The 27,940-nt window shown below is 40.1% G+C and overlaps 1 protein-coding gene across 1 annotated transcript in view; it reads right to left on the bottom strand.

Annotated features, from left to right (window-relative positions):
• Positions 1–1,713: 1,713 nt before the first annotated feature.
• Positions 1,714–27,940, bottom strand: part of si:dkey-12j5.1 (probable assembly chaperone of rpl4) — a 29,029-nt gene continuing 2,802 nt past the window's right edge. The window contains exons 7-11 of the mRNA XM_031746278.2: positions 27,066–27,158; positions 26,322–26,390; positions 19,906–19,959; positions 12,889–13,041; positions 1,714–5,097 (exon numbers count right to left, since the gene is read on the bottom strand). Of these exons, the coding sequence (XP_031602138.1) occupies positions 4,924–5,097; positions 12,889–13,041; positions 19,906–19,959; positions 26,322–26,390; positions 27,066–27,158 (543 nt within the window). The 3' untranslated portion in view covers positions 1,714–4,923. The remainder of the gene's footprint in view (positions 5,098–12,888; positions 13,042–19,905; positions 19,960–26,321; positions 26,391–27,065; positions 27,159–27,940) is intronic.

The raw sequence follows: 27,940 nt of genomic DNA, 5'->3' as shown, positions 1-27,940 counted from the left end.
AGAGCTCACTGCTGAGGCAGGGTCGCCTCTATTGGCACCGCATTTGATTGTTAGATTGCGGGTAGGCTATAGATTGCACTGAGCAAAAAGAGCCCCTTACGGCTACTGAAATGCTCCATCGACCCAAATTGCAGTGTTGTATAAACGAGACACTTCCCCGTCTCTTGCTCTCTTCCTTTCTTTCCCTTTTTTGTGATCTCGCCTCCTACCCTTCTCTTTGATTCAACCAGGTCAGTGGGGCTGCCTTCAGCTCCCCCGGCTGTTCTCTGACTGTGCAGAAGAAAAGGCACCATTACACTTTGTCATCTCAATTCCCTTCATTCAGAGACCATATCTTTTACATGTTTGAATGCTGTTGTACTGCACAGACCTTTGCAGCGCAATGTGCTTTTGTGGTGTTATTATTACAGCGCCCTTCTTATTCCTTTCCCCCCCATAGTGACATTCATTAAAAGTTTTCCTTGAGCTGTAAAAGAGACTGTAATACAGTTTCTCTCCAATTTTCCCCTCTTTTTACTGGATCTCTGCGGCTCCTAGGTGTAGGTGTTATACTAACAGCAAGGGTAATATTCTGTTTTACTCAACAACCAAATGACACTGAAGCAAAAAGGAAAATAATGTAAAATAAGAAGAAGAGGGTAGAAATTCTCTCTTTCGTGAGTTGAATAGTGAGATGATCCTTTAATCACATATTTTATCATATAGGACTCTGAATTTTCTGTGATTTTGATGCATCACCTTGTTAGCTTTTGTGAGCTTTTGAACTTCCATAAAAGAGTACACTTCAAAGAGTAATCTGTCACCGCTGATGCATAAGAGATACTGCTCAGACAGGTGTAATATATGGAAAGCTAAGCGGATCCAGGCTGTTTAGAGCTTTTACATCAAAAACGTTGCATTACTGTGTATAATTCTGAACCACGTAAAGCCAATTTATCATAGAGATTGCTAGTCTATTTTTTGTGTTATTTCATTCATTTACTATTTGCTCGGCTTTCTCGTCGAGTCAAAACTTGTTTGTGTAAGACTTGTATTATGTGGAAATAACTATGTGAATTTTGGTCTACAATGGATTTAAGGATTAGGGGAGGTGGTGGGCTCAGCGATACTCTAACATGTGGCACAGTCCCCCAAGGACATGACACTGTCAGCACATTGCTTACACTCATCTGCACACATACACACACATATATACACAGAGAGGTATAATAGGGTATAATTTAGGGGGCTGTAATAGTGAGATGTGATGCTCGGTGGTAAGACAGCATGCCTAATTCCTCGGTTATGTTATCTCTGAGAGACAGATGTTCCCACCAAAGATTACTATGCGCACACACACAAACTGCGAGCGCGCAGAGATGCACAAACACATTCAATCCTCAGACAATAGCAGCAGTGGGAGAGTCTAAAATAGCCATATTGACCAAAAACACAGATCAATGATGAAGATGACTTTTCTGAGAGTTATTTACGAGAGTTTCTCCAGAAAACTAATGAGGGAAAAAAAAACCCCCTCAAAGTTTTCCCTCAACAAATCTTACATTTAAGAGTCAAATAAATCATGTAACGGACATAACCTTGCGCCTCACTGAATGTTTTAATGATCACACAAGTCCCACAAAGCTGTGGGGTTTGTGTGTCAATTCATCAGCAGAGCTTTCCAGGGCGTGCACACAGTGCATCTATTAGAAAACTGTTCTATAGACGAAATGGTTTCACAGCAGAGGATAAAGGTCACTTTATTCATGGCTTCTCACAGAGGCTGTCAGGAAAACCCTTTGGTTAGATAACCATCACTTGCATTATGTTGTTAATTCACAATTTGGATGCACAGCCACAGCATTAAGAACATGATGGGGATGAGGGATGCACAGTTCCTGTCAATCCTAAAGTCAGTCGAGTCGATTTTGTCCGATCGTCTTTGTCCTGCTTGTCTGATTTTCTGTCTCCTAGGCTCTTGCTTAGCATCCCAGAATATCCATGAGCCTCTCCAGCATCCCCAGTGCCCAAGACTCAAAAAGACCCAAAACAGCAGCTTTGAAAGGGTGAACAAATTGCTTGTATACCCTAAACCAAATATGAGTGCTTAAGCGTGACTTCAAGGGGACAGTTTACATAAATGAACATGTGAATGTGCGTATAAACAGTCGAACTGCCTCTCAAACTCTTTTCTCCTCTGAGCTTTGATCCCCCTCCTCCTGCTTCCGTTTAACTGGTTTCAGCATTAAGTCTCCAGATTCTGATAATTTCCCCCTTAATCCCTTCAGAGGAGCACCCTGCTTAACTCTCTAATTAAGTCAACGACACATTCACCAGCACAGGATAAACAGCACACGCACACAGCTAGGAGCATCTAGCTATCTGATGCACGGACAACTGGTGGTTCCTGGGTTGGGGAGTTTGTGTGTGTGCGTGTGTGAGAGAGAGAATGAGTGTTTGTGTGACTGTATTTCAATGATTAAGTCCCAATCAGGAGGTTGTTATGACAACACATGCATTTTTAAGCTGTTAATCCAGGATTATTCTCCCCTCCGCTCATCTCATTACCGTCGATTATTAAATAAAAAAAAGAAAAAGAAAATAACCCACATACACAGACACACACCCTAATTATGGACTGGTTTCCCTGGAGATTGGAGACCTTTACACCGTGTGTTCAAAGACATTTTTGCACACAGGTAAAAAAACCCCACTTACTGCACCTCAGACATTACCTATGTACACAATATGTTTTTTGACGTATTTTCTAGATCATATTTATCACTAACGCATGAAGCGATCACACTTTATAGATAAAAAGGCATGGCAATATATTAATAGAAGTATGATTATTACTGTATTTTTGGCACGCTCAGAGACCCATTCTGGCCTTTCAGAGAGTCATTTCGAGCCAGAGCTGGAAAGAAAGCAAGCAAACAGTGAGTGTCCTTTACCGGTGATTGAATGTGTGTCCTTGTGTAGAATCTGCACACCCCTCTCTCAGCGAGAGAAAGTATTCCTGCGGTGCTGAAGCTGATGCACAGGTGAGAGAATGGCCAAGGATTTTGAGATCACCTAAGGCTTTGTGTCGACTATGGCCCACTCACACTAGGTCAGCTCAGAATAACCAGAAAGGGCTGACCGCCAGTGCTCACTCGCCCCTGGAGTCATTAATCACACCGCACCACAAATGAGCCGCATGGACGGACACACACACACACACACGCACAGAAAAAACACACACAGTGGAGCTTGTTTTAATTATAAAAGGCAAATGCTAGATGACAGCATCGCTCCAGGTAGTCATTCCTCAAGGCCTGCACTGGTACATTACCATGTACCAAACATCACAGACATTGAATATTTCTGAGCAAAGCCCAGTCCACAAATAACAACACATCAGATCACATTAAGCTACGATAATCTGCTGCATATACAAATACACACACAGCATTATATCTGTAACTTTTCTCCTGAGCTGTATTTTATGCTCCTTAAACACTAACGCGCACTATCAACTCACACTATCTGAACCCCCGCATTCCCAAACAGACCTCTCAGCTTGCAGTCGGGTCACTATCGGGATCAGGATCTCAGATAACGTTCCCATTTACCGGTTATGAAATTCTTCAAAGGGGCCGTGCAGCAGCGAAAGCCTGTGGTGTGTCGTGTTTGTTAACAGGCATGGTGCATGGAGAAATACTCTGTGGAGGTTGTGCGTTAGTGAATGTATGTCGCATGGAGCAGTCCCTCCTGCTAAAGGCATCTGGGGAGAAAAACTCGACACGCACCAAAAATATATCAAAGCGCAAAAGTCACAGCTCATACACCTACATAGAGACATGCATTCTCTATGCTAAAAAATCAAATCAAACAGATGCTTAAAACTGAGGCAGCTAAGAGACGCCGATTGACTGCCTGCATGTTTGAAAGACAACAAAAGGATATTACGGGGTTGCAATGTGGAAAAACTATCCAAATTTTTCATACATTAGCTTTCAAACATGTCATCATCTAGTTAATTGCCATGTTGTGAATGTCTCACACTTCGGGTTTTTCTGCTGTTGATAAAACTGTTCAAGCGACATAATTATCTTGCCACACACATGCACGCACGCACACACAGTCACCCACTCAGATATCAAAGCACTCTCTTCACCTTGCTGCACTCGGCTCTAAAGAAAGTGAAAAGCTTCTGTCCGTTATTGAGGTACGACAAAACATAACCCTGCCTGAGCATTTAAAAGCTTGTTTCTCCTTTCTGAAAGGGCTCAAGTCACTTTCAACAGTCAAGCTCAGAGAATCGCTTTCTGCATCAGGTAGTCAAACTCTCTTTTATGTCTTGTTGAATTAAATGAGCTCTAAAGCAGGAGAATGAAATGAAATGCACATAAACTTAACATAACAGAGCTGCATGTAAAGATAGCATTTCGAGTAACTCTTACATGAGATGGCTCACTCTGCAGTCTCTCAGAGGGGAACGCTCCTGCTGTTGTACTGAGGAAGAGCTGAAGTAATTAACATGCTCCCTTTGTGTTGTTGTTTGTATGTGTCGTGTATGTTTGCTTGTCGAAACCGAGCGTGGGTGCGTATAAGAGGTAAAAAAAAGCCTTCAAAGGTGCTCAGCTTCTGCTGCTGCTGAGGTGTAAAGCTTTAAAACTCATTTCTTTCATCAACTTCTGTCAAGGAGATTAAGGGAAGCATTACTCAAGTACGGACTTATTTCAGTGAAAGCATTAAACAACTGGCTGAAAGAGATTGAGGAGACTGCTGCTTTTAATGCCACTCTTTTGTGCATATCAGTGGATTTCAGATTTAATTGTTGATAAGCAGGTGGGAGAGGAAAACCATTAAAAAAAAGGCACCCTTTGAGATTTCATGAGAACTACAGAGAGACATGATGGGAGAAAAGTGAAATCACAAAATCCAAGCAGGGAGGTGCGGTCAGTGTTCCATGGGTGCTTCTGCATCCTCCTCATCATCATCACTACAGGGTTCAAAATCTTCATCCAAGGCTGGATCTGCATCCTCTCCCTCCACCTCTCCTCCCAGCTCGCCCAGAAGCTGCTCCACATGCTCCAACATCGGCTGGTCGTCACATCGCAGCTTATTGTAGAGCTGGGAGAAAGAAAAAGACAAAAAACAAAGAATGATGCAAGTGTGTAATAGGCTAGTGGGTACACTGGAAATGGAAAATGTTGAATAGAACTGAGGTTATAAAGCAGAGATCCAAAAAGAAAGTGCAAAATTATACTGTAGAAGCAACTGAAGTAATGATATGGTGAGTGAAAGGCTCTCAGCAGAAGCTCAGTCACTACCACATCCATAAGCAGGGGATTCGAGTTGAGGGAAGTGAGCAGCCCTCAGGTTTTAAGTCTCCAAGTGCCGGTTAGGACATTTGAAATATCCAACAGCATCTGCATTCTGTCAGCACAGCAGCCCACAAAACGCTGGTAAACAGTTTTTGTCTTTGTTTTGGCAAATCAGCACATTTGATGCACAATCCAGCCGAGGAGACAGAAAGACCATTTATCTTCCTCTTTCAACATGCATGCACACACAGACACGGAGAAATGTATCCTGAATCGAAGCGCATATGGTTGTGTTATAATCAAAGTTATCCCAGTGAAACACGCCGTGAGAAAGCAAGATAGAAAAGTCCCGTTCTCTAAGCAGCTAGTAGATTTATCTCTGGTAAAATACTCTGCTTGTGTGTAATTACTGAACTCAAAATGGGGCTGGGTGATAAAACTACTCGGGCTACCAATAAGGACAGCGAGCATAAGACTATGCTTCTGTGTGCAAATACATTACATAAACACGGGAGAGAGGATGCAGCGATTCATATTTATGCTGCTCTTTCCAGAAACAAAACTAGAGAGGGGGGAAAAGGCAGTTGGTGGATTTATATAATCTAAGAATATAACTCTATTTTGTCTACCAAACGCAGTTAACATGCAAGCACACAGTGTTTTATGCTCACGGACAATCAGCAGCTGAGTGCCATCATTCTTACTAAAAGTGTAACAAGGCCAGGAGAGTGAAGAAGAGTGTGTGTGACTGCTTTGCCCCAGGACCAGTCTCTAAGCAACAGCAGGTCCTGACAGGAGACACGCAGTCCCATGGGAACTCATTTGGAGCGTTAGAATGTGCAGAGTGTGTGTGTGTGTGTGTGTGTTTTTGTGTACTTAAGTGGATGCTGTCTCTGCAGGTTGAAGCTCCAAGGAGGTGGAGTGTGACCTAGGTCCAGGCACAGGGTCTGATGCAGAGGGGATTTGACCCTCTCAGACTCTTTAGAGCAACACACACGCACGCACGCACGCACGCACGCACGCACGCACGCACGCACACACTCTCATTCTGCCAGTGTCACTCTGAAATGCCTAGAGATGTTTTTCTACACCAAACACTCTGAATAAAAGTTGGGTTGGGTTTATACTAGATTTGCCTCAATACCCAGAATAATTGCACACTGCAGCCTTGGGTAATAAGTAGCGGGCAGTGGATGTCTTTCATAAAGGAAATAATCTAGCAGATACAGTCAACATCTGCAAAGGTGCTCTATGTTCTACTGTACTGAGCGTTACTTGGAAATTGTATTTGTATGTAGATATACTTACTACAAATCAATAGCACATTGTGTCTGCTGGACAGGGTGCGATTATTCAATGTGATACTTTCAGCTAGCTAAACAAACCAGAGCTATTCTTTACACTTTCCGCAATGAGTGCTGCTGAGATCAGCACTGCCGTCGCAAAAAAACAAGCATTTCTCATTTACAAGAGCCTATGTTTTTTCTTCTCCCTTTCACGGCTCAGAGAGCTGCCTGAAGAGGGAGGGAGAATGCGGCTGATCGTATAACTTTTTCATGGTCCACTTTGCTCTACTTTCAAGCCCTAAGTCACTGCCCAAAGCACGCTTCAATAGTGACACACTCACATACATACAGCATATTATACACCTGCACATGCAGAGGTGTACCGACAGCAATGTGCGCTTGCTATTCCTTTAAGCCGTTGTTCAGAGGGCGGTAATGTTGATCTGTCTGTCAGATGTGAATACAGCTCCATTGCCTCCTGATGTTTGCGGGTCCAGGGTGAAATATCTCAGCAATTATTAGATTATTTGCCATTAAATTGCGCGCATGCATTCAAGAGGGTAGAGGGTAATGACCAATGACTTGGCTGTGCCCCGTATTCAAAGATATATCTCAGTATCTATCAAAAGGATACGTACAAATTTTGTTCTAAAAATGATCATCAAAACAAAATGTAACTTTTGCCAAAATATATTGGTTTATAGCAGCATACCTGCAAAACTAATGATGCTCTTCAGCTTGTTAGCATCTTCACCAACACTGACAAGTAACACTGACAAGTGCCTTAAGTATTTATTTTAAACTGGTCGTTTTCCATCAGCCGGTCCCTTTAGAGGTCGTCACAGCGGTTCATCTGCCTCAGTCTCACCCCATCCCTAGCATCCTCTTCTGTCAAACCAACTCTCTACATGTCCCCTCTCACTTCATCCATAAACTTTCTCTGAGGTCTTTCTCTTTCCCTCCTGCCTGGAAGCTCCATATTTAACATCCTTTGTCCAATATATCCACTACCCCTCCCCTGCACATGTCCAAACCATCTTGCCTCGCTTACTTTGTCTTCAAACTGCTCCGCCTGAGCTGTCCCTATGACGTGCTCATCTCTAATCCTGTCCCTTCTGGTCACTCCAAACTAAAATCTTGGCGTCTTTAAACTTAAACCAGTGTTATGACTAAATAGAGCCTCAGAGAGTTCAAAGTGTGGCCACATATTTTGTTATTTTGTCATGGGACATTCCTGAAATGACAACTTTAATTAAAAGACGGCGAGTCGTAAATTTCATTGAATATCTTTAGAATTAACTTACAAAAAATATTGAGTGCACATAAAATGTATTAGTATTGTATGTTATTTCTTAAGGTTCAAGAATGTTTCTGCTGTGCCTGTTGCCAGTGCATGTTCACCTGGGAACTGGAGAAAAATGAATTGAAAGTTATAATTCATCACTGAGCTCCAGGTTCTCCGACATTTAGTAACACGATCCAGTATAAATCAACATGGCAGCACTCAGTGAAGAAATTTCAGCTGAGAAGAGTTGGCAAGTTTGAGCTCATGATAACGACAGTATCAGCTCCGATCACCGGTAATAGAATTGAATGGGCCCATGAAATTTAATTCAAAACAGAATTATGTTTATTTCAAGTAAGCAACGGTGCTTCGGGAGCCGAATGAAGCCTCATTCTGTTTATGGTCATTAAATAAAACCTGCAGGGGCCTTCTGCTTGTTTTGAAATATCGAACAGTAAAGAAGAAATAAAAAGTCAAAAATGCATTAACCCAACACTCCAACTAAGCAAAGACAAAGATGTGTGATGTGTTGTTCCTATGGTGGGAGCCAGCATAGATTAACAGGACTGTCCAGCACCAAGTGGACGCAAGTCTAATAAGCACAAAAGTACCCTTCACAGAAAATATATTTTCCTCTCACTTTTTGGTAGAAACCTTTTTTCTAGAACTCGCATAAAAGGACAGGCTGATTACGCAGTAAAAGCCTAATCATTCCATCATTGTTCAACTTTTGCTCCACACCTGTGCTTAACTTCCACTTTCATTTCAGCCTTTATTTCATTTGGTAATACCTTCATTCTCCCAGCTTGTCTCCTGACTATTTTCCCTCAGTGCACTTTCCTTTTGCCTTCTTTCACTTACATTCTTGCCAAATGACCTTCCTGTCAAGGAGACAGACAGGTCTTCTTACGCTCATCAAGCACTTGTACTGATGCGCACACACAAGCTTATGTATGTACTATTTTGAAGAATAATGGTAAAATCTTACCCTTCTTTTAAGTTTCTCCGTGACTACAATCAAGTTATCACCATCTTTTTCTTTGCCAAACACAGCACTCCCAAAAACACAAGAGCTATAATTAAAGTAATTGTTTCAACACATTTTCTACCTTTTAACTTCTCTGTATCACTGTCAGCAAAAACATCAACACACTCCGTGACCAGCAACGGTGCTTAGAGCTCATCATATCATCCACGATAACAACCCCTAATAATTTCAGACGTGATGGAAAAGTGTGCAGAACAACCACATGTCAGCCTCAGATGACAATTTGCTACTTAAAAAAGAAGCTACTTCAACAACCCCCAACAAAGTCTTTTTAAACATCTTTCATGGGAACCCAGAAAACAGTTCCCATGAAGCAAACATGGTTCAAGGCAAAAATCACTGTGGATTAGAACCACACTATGAAGGACGGGAGCTACTAGCAGCTGCAGATGTGCGACCCAAAGATAAACAACCAAGCATTGCTAGCTGTACTTCCTAGTTGTACTAATGTATGACAGGAAGCCCAAACAGTGGATGGAAATTACTGATGAAGCTACATGGTAATAAAGAAGAGCTTTAAGCAGCTGGTTAAAAAGATAAAAAATTCCCAGGTATAAAATGTTTTTCAGTTTTATTGCATAGCTCCTGAACACTTACAAGGTTAAGTTACTTTAGTCATTGTTAATCTAAAGTGCTACAATTTCCAGAAAACCCCCATAAAATCAGCTACTTTTATGCTTACATTTAACCTGGATATAATGGTGTGTCACCACTAATGCTGCTGCTGCTGGTACCTTGACTGAACAGATTCACACTTTGAATTAGGAAGCGTGCCATCAATGACAGTAGCTCATTTGAAAAGGAAGATGAAAATTGCCCTTCATTACTTACATATACAAATGCTGGTGTCTGCACGCGTCGATAAAACTTTGTTCAGTATTTTTTTCTACATCTTTAGAAAAATAACCATAAATAAATAAGTTTTCTTGTAATATTGTGTTATAGTTTTGAGGCTGGCCCCTAATTAGAGCTTCTTTGAATGTGAAGTGATGACCAAAAACTCACACACACACATATGCACATGCACACACTTACAACTTAACACCTCAGTCCCCCAGTCACAGCCTTGCAGGGAAAGGCATTAAAATTACATGACAAGCACACCTTAGACCAATCCTACCCACAATCTGTGCTCATGGGATACCGTCTCAGACACTTCAAATAGTAAAGCTTTTGACCTCTGTTTGCCCTAGCTGCCTTGCAGCTTCTTTGCACACACACACACACACACACACACACACATATATAACATTGTCCTCTGTGCATACACTGCAGATCCTTCTTCAATCGCACCCTATCTGGCTGAGACTCAAATTCCATTTCACGTCCGGTTTACTATTGATTTTACCCTCGCCACTATTCACCAGCTACACGCCCTGCACCTACACACACCCAACATCCAATCTGTTCCCTCCTCACCCCCCCATTTTTTATTTTTCCACTCCTGCTCACCCTCCTACACTTCCTATTTGTCCTCTTGACCCATCCATTCTTGCCCATCATTCCTTTGTAGAGCCTCACAGCTGAATATAGTGCATGAGAGTGAACAAGTATCGATCAGGAAAAAAGATGAATGACAAACAATTTCTTAACAAATAATATGCATGCAAGCTGGCACACACAACTAAATTAAATGTATGCATCACCATAAGAGCACCTATGAATGCCTGAATGCTCAGTATATCACGCGCACACACAGAGACAGCCATAAAGTATGCACAGAAGTGGACCGGCGCCAAAACAAGCCATTGGGCTTTGAGGCCTCATTTCCATGTTGGAGACCATTTTAACTAGCAGACTGACTCATCGTTAATTATTAACGCTCACAGTAATGCTCAGAAGCAAAGCTCGGATATAAAAAAAATGTTTTTATATCCGAGCTTTGTTTGCACATCGCGTCTACACAATGCGCAGATGCACACATCTGTACATTGTGTACCAAGCTGTGGAATTAAATGTACCACGAGGGGGCCGTTTTCCCTCCACATTCCATCTAACCTTTTCAAGGTCTTTGTGCATTTACCTTTCACATTATTCTGCGCCTGTTGCTTCACTCACTCTACAAAGAAACTGCTTTGCTGTTTACTTGTCATGCTCCGATGCCTCACCCAATTCTTTACCAGTCTTTCACCTTTTTATTCCTTTGCATTCTTCTTTTGTCCATGCAAAGAATGGCTTAGAACTTAAATGACCCTATTTCTCAGTTCCATTTTTTTTCTGATTGTTTTATTTTTTCTCCCCAGTTATTAAATCTCGCCAGAAAGCTAGCAGCCCAGATCTATATGCACACACTTATATTTATCCTGATAGATTCTTCCATTCTCCTGCTTGGCAGCTCCAAGTCCACCTCGCTCCCATCTCAGTTGTGGACATCACCAGTGGAAGCCTGTTAGATAGGCCCGTCAATACACCGCTGGCCACAGAGACAGACGTCAATATATTGTCACTAAGCTGTCCCTACTCATCTCTAGAAGAACACGGGGGGGGGAGAGAAGGAAAAAGGGTGTGTAGTTGGGTGAGGAGGTGAAGGGGAGAGGAAAGCAAAGAGTGGAAGAAAAAAGAAAAAGGAAAAATCAGAGGTGGGGCCTGCCATCCGTCACTCCGTGCTGTCTGATTTACAAGCCTATTGGATTTTAGACTAACATGAATCACTGCTCCATAGAGGCATTACTCCCTGACAGAACGACAGAATGAATTAGACAGTGTGCTCGTGTGTGTGAGGGGGAATAGGAAAGAGAGTAGGGGGTATATTTACACTTCTTTGAGATTATACAAAGACATTTCCGCAGCAACAATGAAGCTTAGCTAGGATCCTCTCACATTCACAGTACTGCATGTACCCTTTCTATGACAACCAGCTCTCAGACGAATTAACTATTGTGACAGTGTGCTGGATATAACCATCTGTACCCACAATTACTACTCAGAAACTATGAAAGGAAACACATAACTAGAATATAACAATCCTCTATTACAAAGCGAACACTGTATATTGGTCTGCAGCTAATCATGCATTAATTTTAGATTGATCTAAAGATTGTTTTCTTGATCTATTTGGAAGAATTTTATTTTTAATTACGGAAAATATTCGAAGAAATGTTCATCACAATTAGTCAGACCTCAGAGTGACATCTTCATGTTCTTTGTTTTTGCCTAACCAGAAAAATATTTCGTTAACTGTAATGTAAGACAAATAATCACCATTGAGAAGTCGGGACCATTTTTGCATGTATACGGCCAAAAGACAATGAGGCAATGGCCATGCTTTAGTAAAGTACACACACGTGTGTTACAGTGGCAGTGCAGTGTCAAAGAATCATTTACTTTGAGATCACAGATAATTGACAGCTATACTGAGCTTTCGATTTAATGGCTCATATTACAACCCTGTTTGCTTTTATGTAAAATGCACATTTAAAAAAAATGACTTGCAAATCAAATAGCTGAATAACTATAGCACACAGACTTTCAACAAATGTTTAAACCCGCTGGAACACGTCTTAATTTAAGTTATGTGGTATTCCAACCGGGTATAAAAGCAGATTCTAAGGTGGGTTTGGAGTTCTTTACAACTCTGGTTGAACAAATGATTCAAAAGTTTAGGAACAGTGCTTGAAAAAAAAATGGTGGATTTCATCATCTACGCAACATAACATTAAATTATGCAGAGAATCTGGAGGAATCTTTCTAAGCAAGGGACAAGGCTAAAAATCAATGCCGAGTTGCCTTGCTCTTCAGACCTTTAGTCAGTACTGCATTAAAAGCAGATGCAACGGTGTAATGAAAAACACTGCAAAAACCACTGCCAGTGAACACATGTCATCAGTGCATCGTTAAAGGAATCATCTCAACCTTTTATTAACTTTGTGTACTAAGTTTAATAATGACAGCTTTCAGTTTTTATTCCCCCTTTCCACCACATCCCAGCTTTTTAGCTTAGAAACAGATATATATATGAGGTTATTATGACTGGACTACCTTCTTAGCATTAGTCAAGTATGATCTGGCAGCTTCCTTCAATGCCGTCCCCTCCTCCTTTTCCTCTTCTGTTGCTTCTCTTCCTTCCCTTTCCTGCTGCTCCTTTGCCTTTTCCAACTGGAGGTAGCACACCCAGCCAGAGAGATACCACACCTGCGAGGCACAGAGACACAGACAGTTTATGTGGTGTGAGGTGCAAAGATTTAGAGTGACAGTCAGTTACGACAAGGGGAAAACATTTTCTGACCCTCAGAGAGAATGAAATCCAACACAAACGGGTTTCACACATTTTACATGGAACCAGAAATACACAGTCTCAGACACGCACAGGCAATCAGTCACTCACATAATAATTCACCCTGACAAAATCATGACATAATGTACTCATTTACAGATGATAGCCCATAAGCACACAGTGTAGCTTCCCATTAACTTCAAACTTCTTGTTTTCAGTTTTCAGTTTGTTTTTCCCCTCTCTGTAGCAAAAGATGCAATTAGTAAAATAAATGCTGAACTGTAGCATAATATAACATAATGAAAAAATGAATTCCCTCAGGAAAATAACATCTGTGCTTTTAAATTCATATCATATTCACAATTTGGATTGTTGGCAATTTTGCACTAGCTATTACATCAAATGATGGTTTTAATATGGTTTGATTCCACAAATAGTTCGAGTGTTGTACCTTATTATTCCTCACAAGTATGCTTTTGCGATCCCAAACATATAGCCAAAGACTCCAAGAACTATCACACTAAAATAAGAACAAGGAGTCTCAACACTTTAGACTCCATCTGTGACTGCATGATATTTCACAAAACGGACGTTCTATAATGTGTTGATTTTTGTAAACGACAATATTGAAAGGAAGAAAAAAAATCCCTAGGAATAACTATAATTGCTAGTTTAGAAGTTGTGATGATTAGGGTATCATTTACACAAACATAATGGATGTTTCTGTTTATCAAATGCTCAGAAAAGCAAGAATATACACAGATTTCCCTCAAATAAAGTAACACAGACTCCCTGCCTTTACTGTACCGAGGCTTTTTGAGCCTAAGCATGCAATCATATCCTAAAGGTTTATCCTGAGACAGAATAAATCCTGATGTCACAAATAAACAACAGCTCTAATGCATCTAAATCACAGATAAGCAATGTTCTTTAGCACAGGCTGTTATTAGGCTACCACAGCCAAATTACCTTCTTACAATTAACCAGGTAATCTAGCTGCCAACTGAATGGGGCCATCTCTTTCACTTGGCTCAGTATACTATCATCACACTGGTCAAACAAACTGAGGGTCAAGCGTCATCAGGCACAGTATGCATCACCTACACATTGGGATTATATGAAGAGTCACTAAATGAAGTGAACTGATAAACAAAAAACATTCGTAGTCATGAATAAGTCACAGTCATGAGGCTTATTAAAACCCCTCCTTACCGGGGAAGTTGAGCAGGTTATCAAAAATTAGACGGTTGATGGTTCGAAACCTTAGAACACACCCACACACACTTCCAAATGCATTCATCCGTAAGTGTATAATAAACAAAGCACTGTACAAATTCAGTAAAGACCTTTTTAAGGGCGTGAATAGGAGTAGAACAATGCACCATAAATGCCATTTCATTTCTTTAAGTGTCTGAATGTTTTCACAGTATGGTATTTTTCTTGCTCATAAAATGTAAAGAGGGATTTTCTACCACTTACTACTTGCGTCTGCTTTAGAAGAAAAACATCTGTTCAGTTGTGTAATACTCATTTACTGAGTCAAGCTTTTAAATACCATACAGTTTTAAACCAACAAATGTGACTGTGGATTTTTGATTTGCCCACCAGAGAATTACTAGCGTACGATCAATGTGAGAATATTCAAATATGTGCTTTAAAATATGTTTTTTATCTTTTGACACAACACCAGACTAAATAAACTGCATTTTGAAGTATTACTTCATATGCTAAAACAATTATTTATCATGCATGAATCAGAGTTTTTGTACAATATACACCAGACAGTTTATTAGGTACACCTTGCTACTACTATGTTACTATGTCCTTCTGCCTTCAGAACTTTGCTGCAGAGATTCAACAACATGCTGGAAACATTCTTCAAGAGATTTTTGGTCCATATCGACATGATAGGATAACACATTTGCTCCAGATTTGTCAGCTGCACATCCATGATGAAAATCTAATTTTCCACCACATCCCAAAGGTGGTTTACTCGATTGAGATATGGAGACTTAGGAGGCAATTGGAGCACAGTGAACTGTACGTCACTGTTCACGTCACACCACAATATCCTGCTGGAAGCAAACTGTGACATTTCAAGGATACTCATTTGGTACTAAGGGGCTGAAGTGTGCCAAGAAAATATACCCCAAAATCATTAAACTCTCACCGGCAGCCTGAACTGTTGATACCAGGCAGGATGGATCAATGGTTTCATGTTGTTTACACCAAATTCTGACCTACGATCTAAAGGTCAAAGCACAAATCGAGACTCATCAGACCGGGCAACATTTTTCCAATCTTCAGTTGTCCAATTTTGCTGAGCTGCTGCAAACTGTAGCCTCAGGTTTCTGTTCTTAGCTGACCAACTGGTGTGGTCTTCTGCTACTGTAGCCGATCTGCTTCAATGAAGTGCATTCAGGGATGTTCTTTTCCATACCTCTGGTATAATGAGTGAGTATTTGAGTTATTATTGACTTCCAATCAGCTTGAAGCAGTGTGGCAATTCTCTGAGTTCTGGCATCAACAAGGTATTTTCATCCAGAGAACTGCAGGTCATGTCTTGACTGTGTCTACATGTCTAAATCCATTAAGCTGTGGCCACATGACTGGCTGGTAAGATATTTCTGTTAATGAGCAGTTGAAAAGGTGTACCTAGCAAAGTCACAGTATTAGAATCAGTTCACTAAGACTTGTCTTAGCTGAATATATATCAAAAAACCTAGAGCAATATTTTTAAAATAGATCATTTGCTCCACAGAGTTCAAAAAGGGAATGATATTTTTAACTGTAAGTTACTTTGCTGTAAGACACCAAAGCACCTAATTTTCTTTCTTTTTCACAATAACACATTTTTGCCTCTGCATAATCTCAAACACTGACTTTTGCTTCATCCTCTACCTCTAAACATTCTCACGTTCAACTCTCAGTGAACTTGGAGGTGTGAGATCGCCTCTCATCTAAGGCCAAAGATCACCCACCCACTGTTCTTCAAGCATCAAGACACAAATATTAGCTTTATTCATTATTCACTGAGAGCAGAGGCAGTAGGGACCAGCGCCCCTGCCAAATCAACCATTTAGCTAACAAACACATCAAGGCATGGCACACTGAATTCAGAATTGCTACTCAGCATGCTGAGTGGGAGGCTACCCCCTGCAGCCATACTTATCAGAACAACAGCAGCACTGGATAAATGTAGTGTTGTTGCAGGCCCAGCGGTACGACTTTTTTATCACTAAAACATTTCCCTGAATGCAGAAGTTAGAATAAAATGTGTAAATTCAAGTGAGACAGTGTAATTGGGTCACTTAAATTCACAATTTTAACTTCAGAAATAAGAAGCCCGTCTTTAAACACTCAGAACAATGCTAGGAAATTCTCTGCAGATGGTCCACTGTGAAATATTTGCGTGTGTAGTATAGTCTGCCTGAGCATCTGCACTCAGAATTAAAACATGTGAAAGTTTGCTAATTAAGAACTTCAGAGAATCCACTGTGTCCTACTCCAACCCCAGACCGAGGCACACGTAATAAAATACATTTTGTGTCTGTCAATCAAATCGCTGGGACTATTGTAATTTCAAAGTGAAGGCACATCTCAGTTTCCATATGGTGCTACTGAAGGAAGAACAAAAGCATCATGAATCAACAGAATACCTTTGAAACAAGATTTGCAAGAAAGTAGCTCACTTGTTTTTGCAGACTTAACGTTATATAAGTAAGGTTCCAACTTTGAGATATGCAAGAGAAAGAAGAAGGAGTAGAGCGCTAACCTCTTATCTGCTGCACTTAAGAGAGAAATAAGAGAAAAAGTAAGACAAAGAGGTGAAAGAAAGGGAGAGAGAGAATATAATGCTTTTAAATGTGTCTGTCATACATTTCTGACATCACAGATATGACTCTAGCAATGTACCCATATTGTGATCAGACGATACACTTTCTGACCACCAGAACTGGTGACAGTACCAATATTTGATTGGCTGTGGGCATGCTCAAATTGAGTGTCACAGCAGTGCGTCTCTGAAGTGAGTTTAAAAGTTCAGCCCCCTGATGACTGCTCTCAATCTGTCAGCTGAGGGGTGTGTGGGAGGCTGAGCCTGAGGGGGAGTGGGGGAAAGAGAGAGACAGACACGACCGTGCTTTTCTGTCTGACACTTAGTGGCACACCTTCGCTTTCTATTGCAGCGACAGTGGGGATTTTGAGCACACTGACAGCACAGAGCTCATACTAAAGCACAGAAAAATACTGCAATTCACTCTAATAAGTTCAGCGCCAGACTCTATGTGTGAGCACATAAGTGCTGAGATAAAGTAATGCAAATGTAGGGAGTACACAGAGCTCAGCAGAAGGAACTAAGCTCTAGATGTAACCGCTATGACGTCATCCAAAGATTACTGTATTTCTGTCTTGAAGCCTTGAGGTGAGCATTTTGGTCACTGCACTCTTGGCATTTTGAAACTGAATGTGACGAGCTCTTACTATAGCCAACACAAGATACGATCGCCCAAACCTGCTTTATCATAGAGTCCAAAATTTACCAAATGATTCTTAAGACTTAAAACTAGCAAATGAAACAATGGAACAATAAATTCATCTGCTGGAGGTTCGAGGTACATCAGCACAGGCTTCATTTTTCAAACCTGGAGTCTACATTCATTTTTTAATATACAGTCTAAGCATATAAACTGAGATGTTTTCCTTCCCACTGAAATGAAAAAGAGCTGCTTTTGCTTTATACCTACCCAGCAGTTTCTACTGTATTATAAAAAGACTGTATGCAAGAGGACCAATGACTGTATATAAACATCTTATGAACTGGACTCAAAAATGACATCAAATATTATCACACACACACAGTAGAGTGCAAAACTCACAAGCAATCTAATCGTTTTTTTAGATATTTGCTAGGAAAATGGGTAACAAGTGCAGTGACTTATTGACACATATGCAAACACACATGGAAATCCAGTATACAAGGCAAAATAGAGTTTGCGCAATTCTAACAAGCTTGAAAGTCAATATTTGGTATGACCACCTTTATCAACCTTTAATGTTTGTTTGTCGGGTCTTTAATGTTTGCTTATTTTCTATTTCTAAATCACTTGACTTTCAGACGCTGTTCATTTCCTGCAGGTACTTTTTTTAGTCCTTTTGTTGTCTTCCTTTGCATTCTACTTGTCCAGCTTCCTTAATTTTTTTTAAGGACACACTATGCACCATATCGAGAAAGTTTTTCAGCTAATATCTCTTGTGAATCACCTTGCTGTTGTATAAATTGTATGTTATGCCTGTCAAACTGTGTTATCTTTGTTATTTTTCATAGATTCGACAAAAGAAAGGGGAACAAATTATGTGTTTTTGTGACAGACTGTTAGTAATAAAGTGCCTACGGAAACAATTTAAAATTGGTTGTTTGCCAAGTTGTCTGTTATATGTATACACAACACTGGATCTCTCCTTGAGTAAAGTGGCTTTTTTATGCTTGAATGATTCATAAGTGGTGTAACAAACGAAAATGAGTGAAAAAGTAGCCAATGTCCAAAGAACAATTTTGAAAGAGCACAAGAAAGCCTGGAGAACTATTGCTCGAGACCATTTTCAAAAATTTACAAACAGTTTGGCTCATTGGAAACAAAATACAAAAAAAGAAAAAGTTTAAAAATTTGTGACTCAAGATTGTAAAGATTTATAATGTTTAAACATTTTTAAGAGTTTTTTTTAAGAATCGCCAAAGTTAGTCTGGACAGACTACCCTGAAATTCAGACTCAGCTGCTTTCTTTCCCCACTTAGCCTGACACTGAGTTCATGGATCGATTTCTTGATTGAAGGACCAGTATTATGACAGGTAAACTAGTAGAATGGCAGGTATTTTGGTTGCATTCCCTGGTCAAACTGAAATCAAGTTTGACACATCTGCCAATTTTAAAAGACGTTCGAGTGAATACATGAGTTCAGTTATCTCTGCAGGATTACTTACAAATGCATCAATCACATCCATGCTTTGATCCATACAACATTGTTTCTGCTGTTTGCAAGCTTGTACATAGGTACACAAAAGGTGTAACCAAAAAAATCTGAAGCTGTTTGCAACTGAATTTTGCTGTTTGCAGAAGCTGAAATCACAGTGTAACAGGTCAGAACAGGACTTGATCTAAAATTAATGCCATTCTAGAAGCGGTCTTGACATAACCAAGAAGATTCCCTTAAATGTGAGACTATTCTAATTTTAAATCAGGCAAGTTTTTGTGCCACTTTTTGATCACACCTCAAACAGTTTGGTAGCTTATGAAGTTAATCCTGCCTAAAAATCTGCAATAATGTTATCCTTTCTACAACCAAAGCTGGTAAGCAACCTGGAAACAAGAAAAATGTGTTCACAACAACTTTCTAATCAAATCAGTTGTATTTATATAATGCCAAATCACAACAACAGTTGTCTAAGGGTCCTTTATATTGTAAGGTAAAAACCCTACAAAAATACAGAGAAGACACCAACAATCACATGGGTAAGCGCTTTGGTGACAGTAGGAAGGAAAAACTCCCTTTTATCAGGAAAAAACCTCCCGCAGAACGAGGTTCAGGGAGGGGCAGCTATCCACTATGGCCGGTTGGAAAGACATAACAAAAGAAAAAACATGCATATAAGCAAAACGCTAAATTTTCAAGTTCCGAGAGAAAAATAATTACAATGAAAAGTAGAATCAAAACCCGAAATGTCCTTAAATGACCATAAAACTTAAATAGAGAGGAACAGCTGGGACATGACTTCATCGCTTACCTGGACAACTTCGTCATCCTCTTCTAGTAGACTCTCCAACACATCTACTGCCATCTAATTTAAAGAGAGACAAACAGAACTTTAATAGACTGATACAGATATTTACAATTTTTAAAAATGTATTAAAATGACAAACAACAATCATACTACACTCATTTTTGTCTGTACAAATTCATCAGTACTCCCTCTATTCGCAGGTTTGACTCACAAACCAACATGCATAAAGGTAAAGACAATATTGTTGCACACAATCTAGCACATCTTCCAGTCGGCTCAATCAATCAGATGGATCAGAGGGTCTGATAAGCATCGAATAGGTCAGCAACCCATACACAGCACCATCAATACCAACAAGACAACAGACATGATCGCCAATAGATACACTTACAAGTACTTATCGCACAGTCGATAGTCACTTTAGCCACCGTCTACCATTGCCTTTTTTCCCAGCATTTTGTCTTTATTAGAGACGAGCAGCAGGGAAAGACCAGAGCAGTCAATACCATATATTCATAGTAACCCCCTCCACTCCTTAGGATACACGATAAACCTAAAGACCAACCAGACCCAGAGCCCGTATTCCCCTTCCTCTAAAGCATTTGTCTGATTTCCTCCCTGTAGTGTCCTGCGGAGGCAGTGTGAGGTCTCAAAGGGGTTTAATGTTAGGTGACCTTTGTCACAGCACTGTCTGGGTCAGTTTCTGTGGGAAGTTTCCATTACAGAAATCAGACCTTGACTAAAGTAGGCTGGGTGTTTGTTTTGCTCTGTCTCCCTCCTTGTGGATCCTGTGGTTGTGGTATATGTGTGTGCGTGTGTGTATGTGTGTGAGGCCCCAGGTGATGATATATTGATTTTTGTCTACTTCAGGTTGGAGGCGACTGTTAGCCAATCACCCGTGGTGAAGGGCAAGAATAAAAGACACGCACGTACCTGTGCATTCACACACACACACACCACTTTACAGTCACACACTACAAAAAAGCCTGCACACAACAATGAGCACAACAAGCAACACTTGTTTCTTGTTAAGGGAGTCTTATTAGCTGGAGAGCTTCCTAATTTTTCCCCCCTCCTGCTCGTTGGAGTTCTCTGCTCTTTTCATTAAGTCTATGCGGTTCTGGTGGCGATAAAGAGGTCTGTTGGCTGCATAGAGTAAGGGGAGTCAGGTTAATTGAGAGTATCTCATTAAGATTGTGCAAATATGCATGTCAGGGAGTCAGTTGATTGATTGCCAGACCAATTATCAGCTGAAATACCATTGTCCTTAATTAATTAATGACTGATTAAAAATACACAAACAAAAACATCTAATCCCAGCCGATGATGAATGGATTCATGTCCAGCTTCAGAATGATCTACTATCTACTTTCACTGTATCACTACAAAGTGACAGACACACAAGCTGCACATGCACACACACATTCAAACACAGTAAATCGAGCCAAGCACTAGATATAAAAGATAGGAGAAAAGATCTGCTTGGGTATTAAACAAGTGATAGAACAGGCGGTTTTGGAGCTACAAAAATAGAACAAGAGATATCTGGGAGCCAGGATAAGTGAGCAATGATAACCATTATATCGTCTCCAGCTGCACATCTTCCTAACTACACCGGTCAGCCCAGGGGCGAGTGATTAAAGATTCAGAGATTCTTAGGCCGCTTCATGCTCTAAACAACAACAAGATTAATATTCCCATGAAGATAAGGAGAAAAAGAGGCTGTACTACGAAGGAGGGGGGGGAGAAAAAAAACGCAGAAAATTGGAAGAGAGGTTAAAAAAAAAAAATCTTAATAAACATTGCAAAAGTGGTTCAAGAAAAACAACAGTGCACTACAGAGACACACAACCAATAACACATGCAAGACGATACATACATGTTGTCCTCCTTATTTTAAGAACTGTTGAAGGAACCAAAAGAAAAAAAACCTGCATTCTGTGGAGGAACTCATTTATAATGTCCATCGTGGGCATGTGCACTGTGTGTGTGTGTGTGTGTGTGTGTGTGTGTGTGTGTGTGTGTGTGTGTGTGTGTGTGTGTGTGTGTGTGTGTGTGTGTGTGTGTGCTCATATATCCATTTCTGCATTTGTGTAATCTTCAGGCAATTTTGTTTAACAGAATCATTTTACTGGAGCGCACGGCAGAGACAGGAGAAAGACAAATCACTTTACAAGCAAGGGCAAGCTATATCTCACACACATACACGCACACGCACGTAAACAGGGACATCGAGACTTAAGTAAATAAATCCTGGGGATGTCACTGCTAACTGTACTTGCAAGCAATATAGGAAAGTACAAGCTGTACATTGTGAACTAAATATAAGAACAGAAACATTCAATAAATAAAATACAGCCAAAGAAGAGTGACAATGACAAGGTGCGTAACTACCCATCAGCTTCTGCGACGCCTCAGCTAAGAGACACTTGAATGGCTGTCAGGGGAGGGTGGCTGTCTGTCTGTCTGTCTGCTGTGTGGCAAGTGAATCAGTGGTTGTGATGGGTGATCACGGTAATGTTTGTGCGTGCGTTACAGTAGGGAAAACGCTGTTACCACGCTGTTTTTTGTTTTTTAAATCAAGACTATAAAAAACATACAATCACTAGCCACTTTATTAGGCACACCCGTTCAACTGCTAGTTAATGCAAATATCTAATCAGCCGATGATATGCATTGAGGCTACAGACTGTGCATCAGAATGGAGAAGAAAGGTGATTTAAGTGACTTTGAATGTTTGGTTGTTGGTGCCAGAAGTATTGCACAAACTGCTGAACTACTGGGATTTTCCTACACAAATGTGTCTAGGCTAGAGACAATGCTCCAATAAAGGAAAATATCCAGTGAGTGGCAGTTCTTTGGGAGAAAATGCCTTGTTGATGAGAGATCAGAGATCAGAAGAGAATAGTCAAACTGCCTCAAGCTGGTAAGAAGACAACAGTAACTCAAACAACCACTTATGACACCCAAAGTATGCAGAAGAGCATCTGTGAACGCTCAAACGTTGAAACAGAAGGCCAGGTCTCTCCTGTCAGTTAAGAACAGGAAACGGAAAATTTACATAGTCTCACCAAAACTGAACAACCCAGGATTGGGGGAAAAAAAAGAAAAAAAAAACAACAACAACAACAAAAAAAACAGCCTGATGAGAAGATAAGATGTGATAAGATATGCTAAGATAAGTGGTGGTGTATTGTGTGGGGGATATTTTCTTGATATGCCTTGGGCCCCCTGAGCCTCATTTAAATATCACAGCCTACCCAAGTATTGTTAGTGACCATGTAAATTCCTTTATGTGAACAACACAGTGTACCCCAGTAGTTTGTTGAACATGGCAATACATTCAAATGGCCTCCACAGTCAACAGCTCTCAATCCAACAGAGCACCTGTGGGATGGAACAGCAGATTCAGAGATGGTATGGTCTAAAATGTTTACAGCACCTTGTGCAAACTATGCCATGAAAAAATAAAGCAAAATAAATTATGTATGTAAATATACATATTAACATAATTCCTATAAATCACGGATGCCCCCACTCCCATTCAAAGGTCAACAAACTTAGTCAAATAGACTGATGTGACCATTTTAATGATATTTCCTACCATATACAACAGAGACCCTCATACTGGAAAAGATGGGCACCATATAATAGTTGGTATTTTTGCTTGATAAACAAACAAGTAGGCAAGCAATCATCTCCACACTGATTGCTTTAAACTGTTGTTTAAGTTTATTCTATAAAATATTAGGAAACCTCAGAAAACATGGTCTTCAAACTGCTTGAAAATATCAGATATATTCAGATTAAAGATTTTTAACAGCAGCAAAGTATCCCATATTAAATGCTGGAACCAAACATTAATGAAGACAAATGACTAAAACCAAATGAAAACCCAATTAATTTTCCATCAATCAAACCAATAACAAACCTGTTTAAGCACTGCAAGCGTTCTCACAAATATGGGGATATTTGACAATAAAACCAACATGTTTGTCTCACTTCTTTTGCTTTCAAGCACCCTCGTGTGCTCTTAATCTATTTCCATTCTGGAAATCACAAACAAACTTGGCATGTATTCAACTAATCAAAAGAGGGGAAAAAAAAGACTCGCAAAAGCTTTTTTGGTGACTTTTTTCCTCCTCTTCTAATTTAAGTGGCACAGATCCATGTTTTCCAGAAACAGTTGACTGAAGAGAAGAGCAGCAATTGTGAAACTGATGTTTTCATGAATTTATTAACACAGTGTGTTTGGAATGTTTTCTATCACATTTTTTAAAGTAAACAAGACAATCGCACAATGGAGCACAAGTACAACCAGCCTATGTCATGGTTTTCATGCTCTTATCCCTTTCTCGGTCAAATTTACTATCACATTCAGCTTTTCATGTGGCAAAGGTTTTTTATTTTTAAAGATTTCCTCCAAAAAAACAACTGAAAGCCACAGTCTTGACAAAATTTTTATCATAAAAGATAACTATGTATTTTAAAAATAAATAAACAGTAATATTTGCACATGCTCTGAGTTTGACATTATTATTGCTGAGGCTTTCTGATGACAACCAACTACCCTCATAAGAAAACCACGAGTTTTAATTAAATCTAACTGTGGCAAATCTTCAAAAAAAAAGTGGGGAGACAGGTCTATCACCTAGTAAAGTGTGCCCAAGAGATGTGACAGTGTCTACCCACTAAAGACAGCTTGTCTTGAAAACATCTGCCCAGTGTTTTTCAGCAAAATCTTTCTCATTTTGATGAGAATTGGTGGAGGGAGATAGAGCATAAGTCAAAGAAAGAACCCGCTCAATTTTGGTGCCGATCTGAATTTTTGGGGTGGAAAATAAGACCAGACAGTGGAGACGTTTGGGGAAGTCTCCACTCTTTGAGTAAACTTCTATCTCCCACCACTATGCACTATAATAACCACACTAACACTGCCTTATTGTGGCCTAGTTAATTTGAATTCCATCCACATAACAGAAAAGTACAGACAAAGACCATGAGATGGAGTTTCTGCCAAAGAACATGGTAGTACCTCTACGCCTTGTGCCATTCTAAAATTAACATTTATTTACTAGAAGTGGCTGTATGCAGTTACAGAAAACAAACAAACAAAAAAAATTCTTTAATATGTTTGGGGGGGTTTTTTTGGCAAATATATTAATGCAAATTTCAAAGCCTTGGCCCAGCTTTGGGGACCAAACAAATTATTCAATGGGGAGAAAGAGACAATTGGTCATATTCTGGCACCATTTTCGAAAGACAGCCTTCCAACTAATAACTCTACTGGAATTAAACAACTTTACGCAAAGTTTACAAAGAGTATAAAACTGTGCATAGATCCTTCTAAGTCAGAGATGCTAAATGTGAAAGTGAGAGAATGTGTGTGTGAGTATGTGTGACAGAGAAGTATCGGAAGCAAAGAGCTGAGAGGATGTTCCTATCAAATCCAAGTCCCAAATCCCAGGCTGGGAGAGACAGACAGAAAATTGTTTGCTTTTACTCTACTTTCACCCTTAAATGCAATTGCCAGAAACTCCAAATACCCCTTAACGTGCGTGCGTGTGCGTGTGTGTGTGCGTGTGTACACATACTTGAGCACATGGCAAAATATTTGACGTTATAAAGCAGTAGGAATGGGTGCGGTTTGTGGTTCGGGCTTCATGACACCAACAGCAGGATGAAGACAAACGACATGTCAGAAACTGTGGACCGAGACGTTGTCATTTTACTGATACACCTGACAGCCCATCTCCCGCACACATGCACCCAAAGATATAACTGCAGCTGAGCTATTTGGGTGTGAGCAGGGGGAAGAGGAGGGGAAAAAAGGGGGGGGGGGCACTGTTCTCATTTCCCGTAAGTAATAACCATAAACCACCCAACAAGAGTGACTGAAAATTAATCATTGGATCACAATAGAAAGTAGCTAAACTGCTGTTGGTGTGGCGGTAATCACCGAAAATGACTTGAAGCGTTAATGACAGCGTTAGGAGTTTTAGCACTGAACTGAAGGCAGTGAGCCACTGAAATCAAGGCCATTAATACCGGAAATTCCTGAGTGATTTAGTAGAGAAGTATGCTGTTTCGAGATATGGCAGCAATTCATCAGACCACAGCTTCAATTTTTTATTTTTTTTATTTTACTCTTCCTCCCAATCCCTCCACCCTTGTGTGCCCCCCTTAGCCCGATCCCTTTTTGTAAATACCACTCTTCAATTATTGACACTAAACTCCAGAGGGGATAAAGACCAGGCATGGCCTTCCCACCTTCAGTGCTATTCACCAGAAAGGAAAGCATACAAACACACAGATGCGCGCACACGCAAAAAATGCCAGGTTGCCCTCCCACCACGAAACAAACACAGACCAACAACAACAAGGGAGTGTACGAGCACGACACACAGCAAACATTTTACCTCGTACTCCTCTGACTCAATGAGCAGTTTGGCTGTGGTGATGCGAGACTCATACGGAGGGATCTCATTCTGAAGGAGAGAAAGAAAGAAGAAAAAAATAAAAAAGGACAATACAACCACCTCTGCAGTGAGTGCTTTCACAGGCATCCACAAACATAGTTCTTCCTTTGTCTGATAATAACACAATCCAATTTCAAGGTACAAAACGTTTTGCAGCTATGTGGCTGTTAATCACAGCCAAAGTGTCAGCAGGCTGTATTCACATCAACCTGCTCCCGAAGATAAGAGTCATAAGAGTGGTGTCACTGGGATTATTGTATCAAATCATCACACCAAACCCTCTTACATCACTTTTTTATTATTTGAATCTGCAATTTATTTTGAGCTATTCAAAGCCCATCCAGCTTTGACATTATAGCCATTTTTCCTTTATCAAATTCCATGTTGTACTTTGCTTGTTTATACTTTAAAACCCTTCTTGGTGTTGAATTTATTATTTGCTTTCTCTCTGCGCAGTCTAACACAAATGCATACAGGTTTGTGAAGTCTGTGTTCCACCTTTCATCTTCTATCATTCCCTCTTTATCTCTTACTTTTTTTTATCTGTACAGCTGTCCTTATATTTGTGCACACCACATAGCATGCTCTGACAATCTTGTTAGTTAAAGGGGCTTTATAAATAAACTGGGATCTTACTGGTGCTGGTGGAAGTGAGACAAATACCAGCCCACAGCTACAGCCTACCTGAATGTTTTCCCCTGCGCTGGACGAAGCTGCTCTCTGTTTTAGCGCAGGTAGCCACATTCCAACACTCTTCAACAGGTAATCTTTGCCTTCCTGAGCACAGAAAAAGAGCATATAAATATAAAAAGCTTTTTAAAAAAAATATACATTTCATTTCTTATGCAAATGTATATACAAGAGTAATTGGAGAATGCACTCTTCACACAAATCAGTTCCTACAGACTAATCCCACTGTATAATTTACTTCCACAGACTAGCTATTGGATTTTCTACAGAAACCAAGAATCCCTGGATTAATTTGGGAACAATTTATTTTTTCTTGTTTCTTAGAAAAAATTCCAAAAAAAAGAGACTTTGTCACAGGATGTGGAAAGGTGTGAAGTGAGACTGGAACCAGCCTGACCCCTACAGCTTACAGGTAGTATTACAGATCCTTTGCTACTCAGTTTGGTGATAGGAGTGCATGGAGCGTACGGAGAGACAGTACAGAGGTTTGAAAATACCCATTACATATAGCTTGCAAAAAACAGTGGTAGGTGAACTGAATGTTGTTTGTTGTATCATCAGTGCATGTTGAGGATGATTGAGGCAGACAGCACTGCCAACAAATACTTCCACATGGTAATTTAAGGCCATATATCGATTAGATTACATTTCAAGTAAACAATAAACATGTTTAAATACTTCAAAAAAAAAAAAAAAAAGCCTTTGCCTTGAATGCCGTCTATTAATAGTGGTTTAAGATGCTCTTCATTTAGTAATTGCTCCCGCATTTACAAATATACATGTGATGTAAAAATACAGGAAGTTTATTTAGGATATTGTTCTAAACTCACTGTCAAATGTTACACTCAAAAGGTCTTGTGGATTTTTTT

This window comes from Oreochromis aureus, linkage group 11 (assembly GCF_013358895.1).
Source record: "Oreochromis aureus strain Israel breed Guangdong linkage group 11, ZZ_aureus, whole genome shotgun sequence".
In the NCBI taxonomy this organism is placed as follows: domain Eukaryota; kingdom Metazoa; phylum Chordata; class Actinopteri; order Cichliformes; family Cichlidae; genus Oreochromis; species Oreochromis aureus.
Note: the sequence above shows the minus strand (reverse complement) of the source record. Positions and strands in the feature narration are given on the sequence as shown.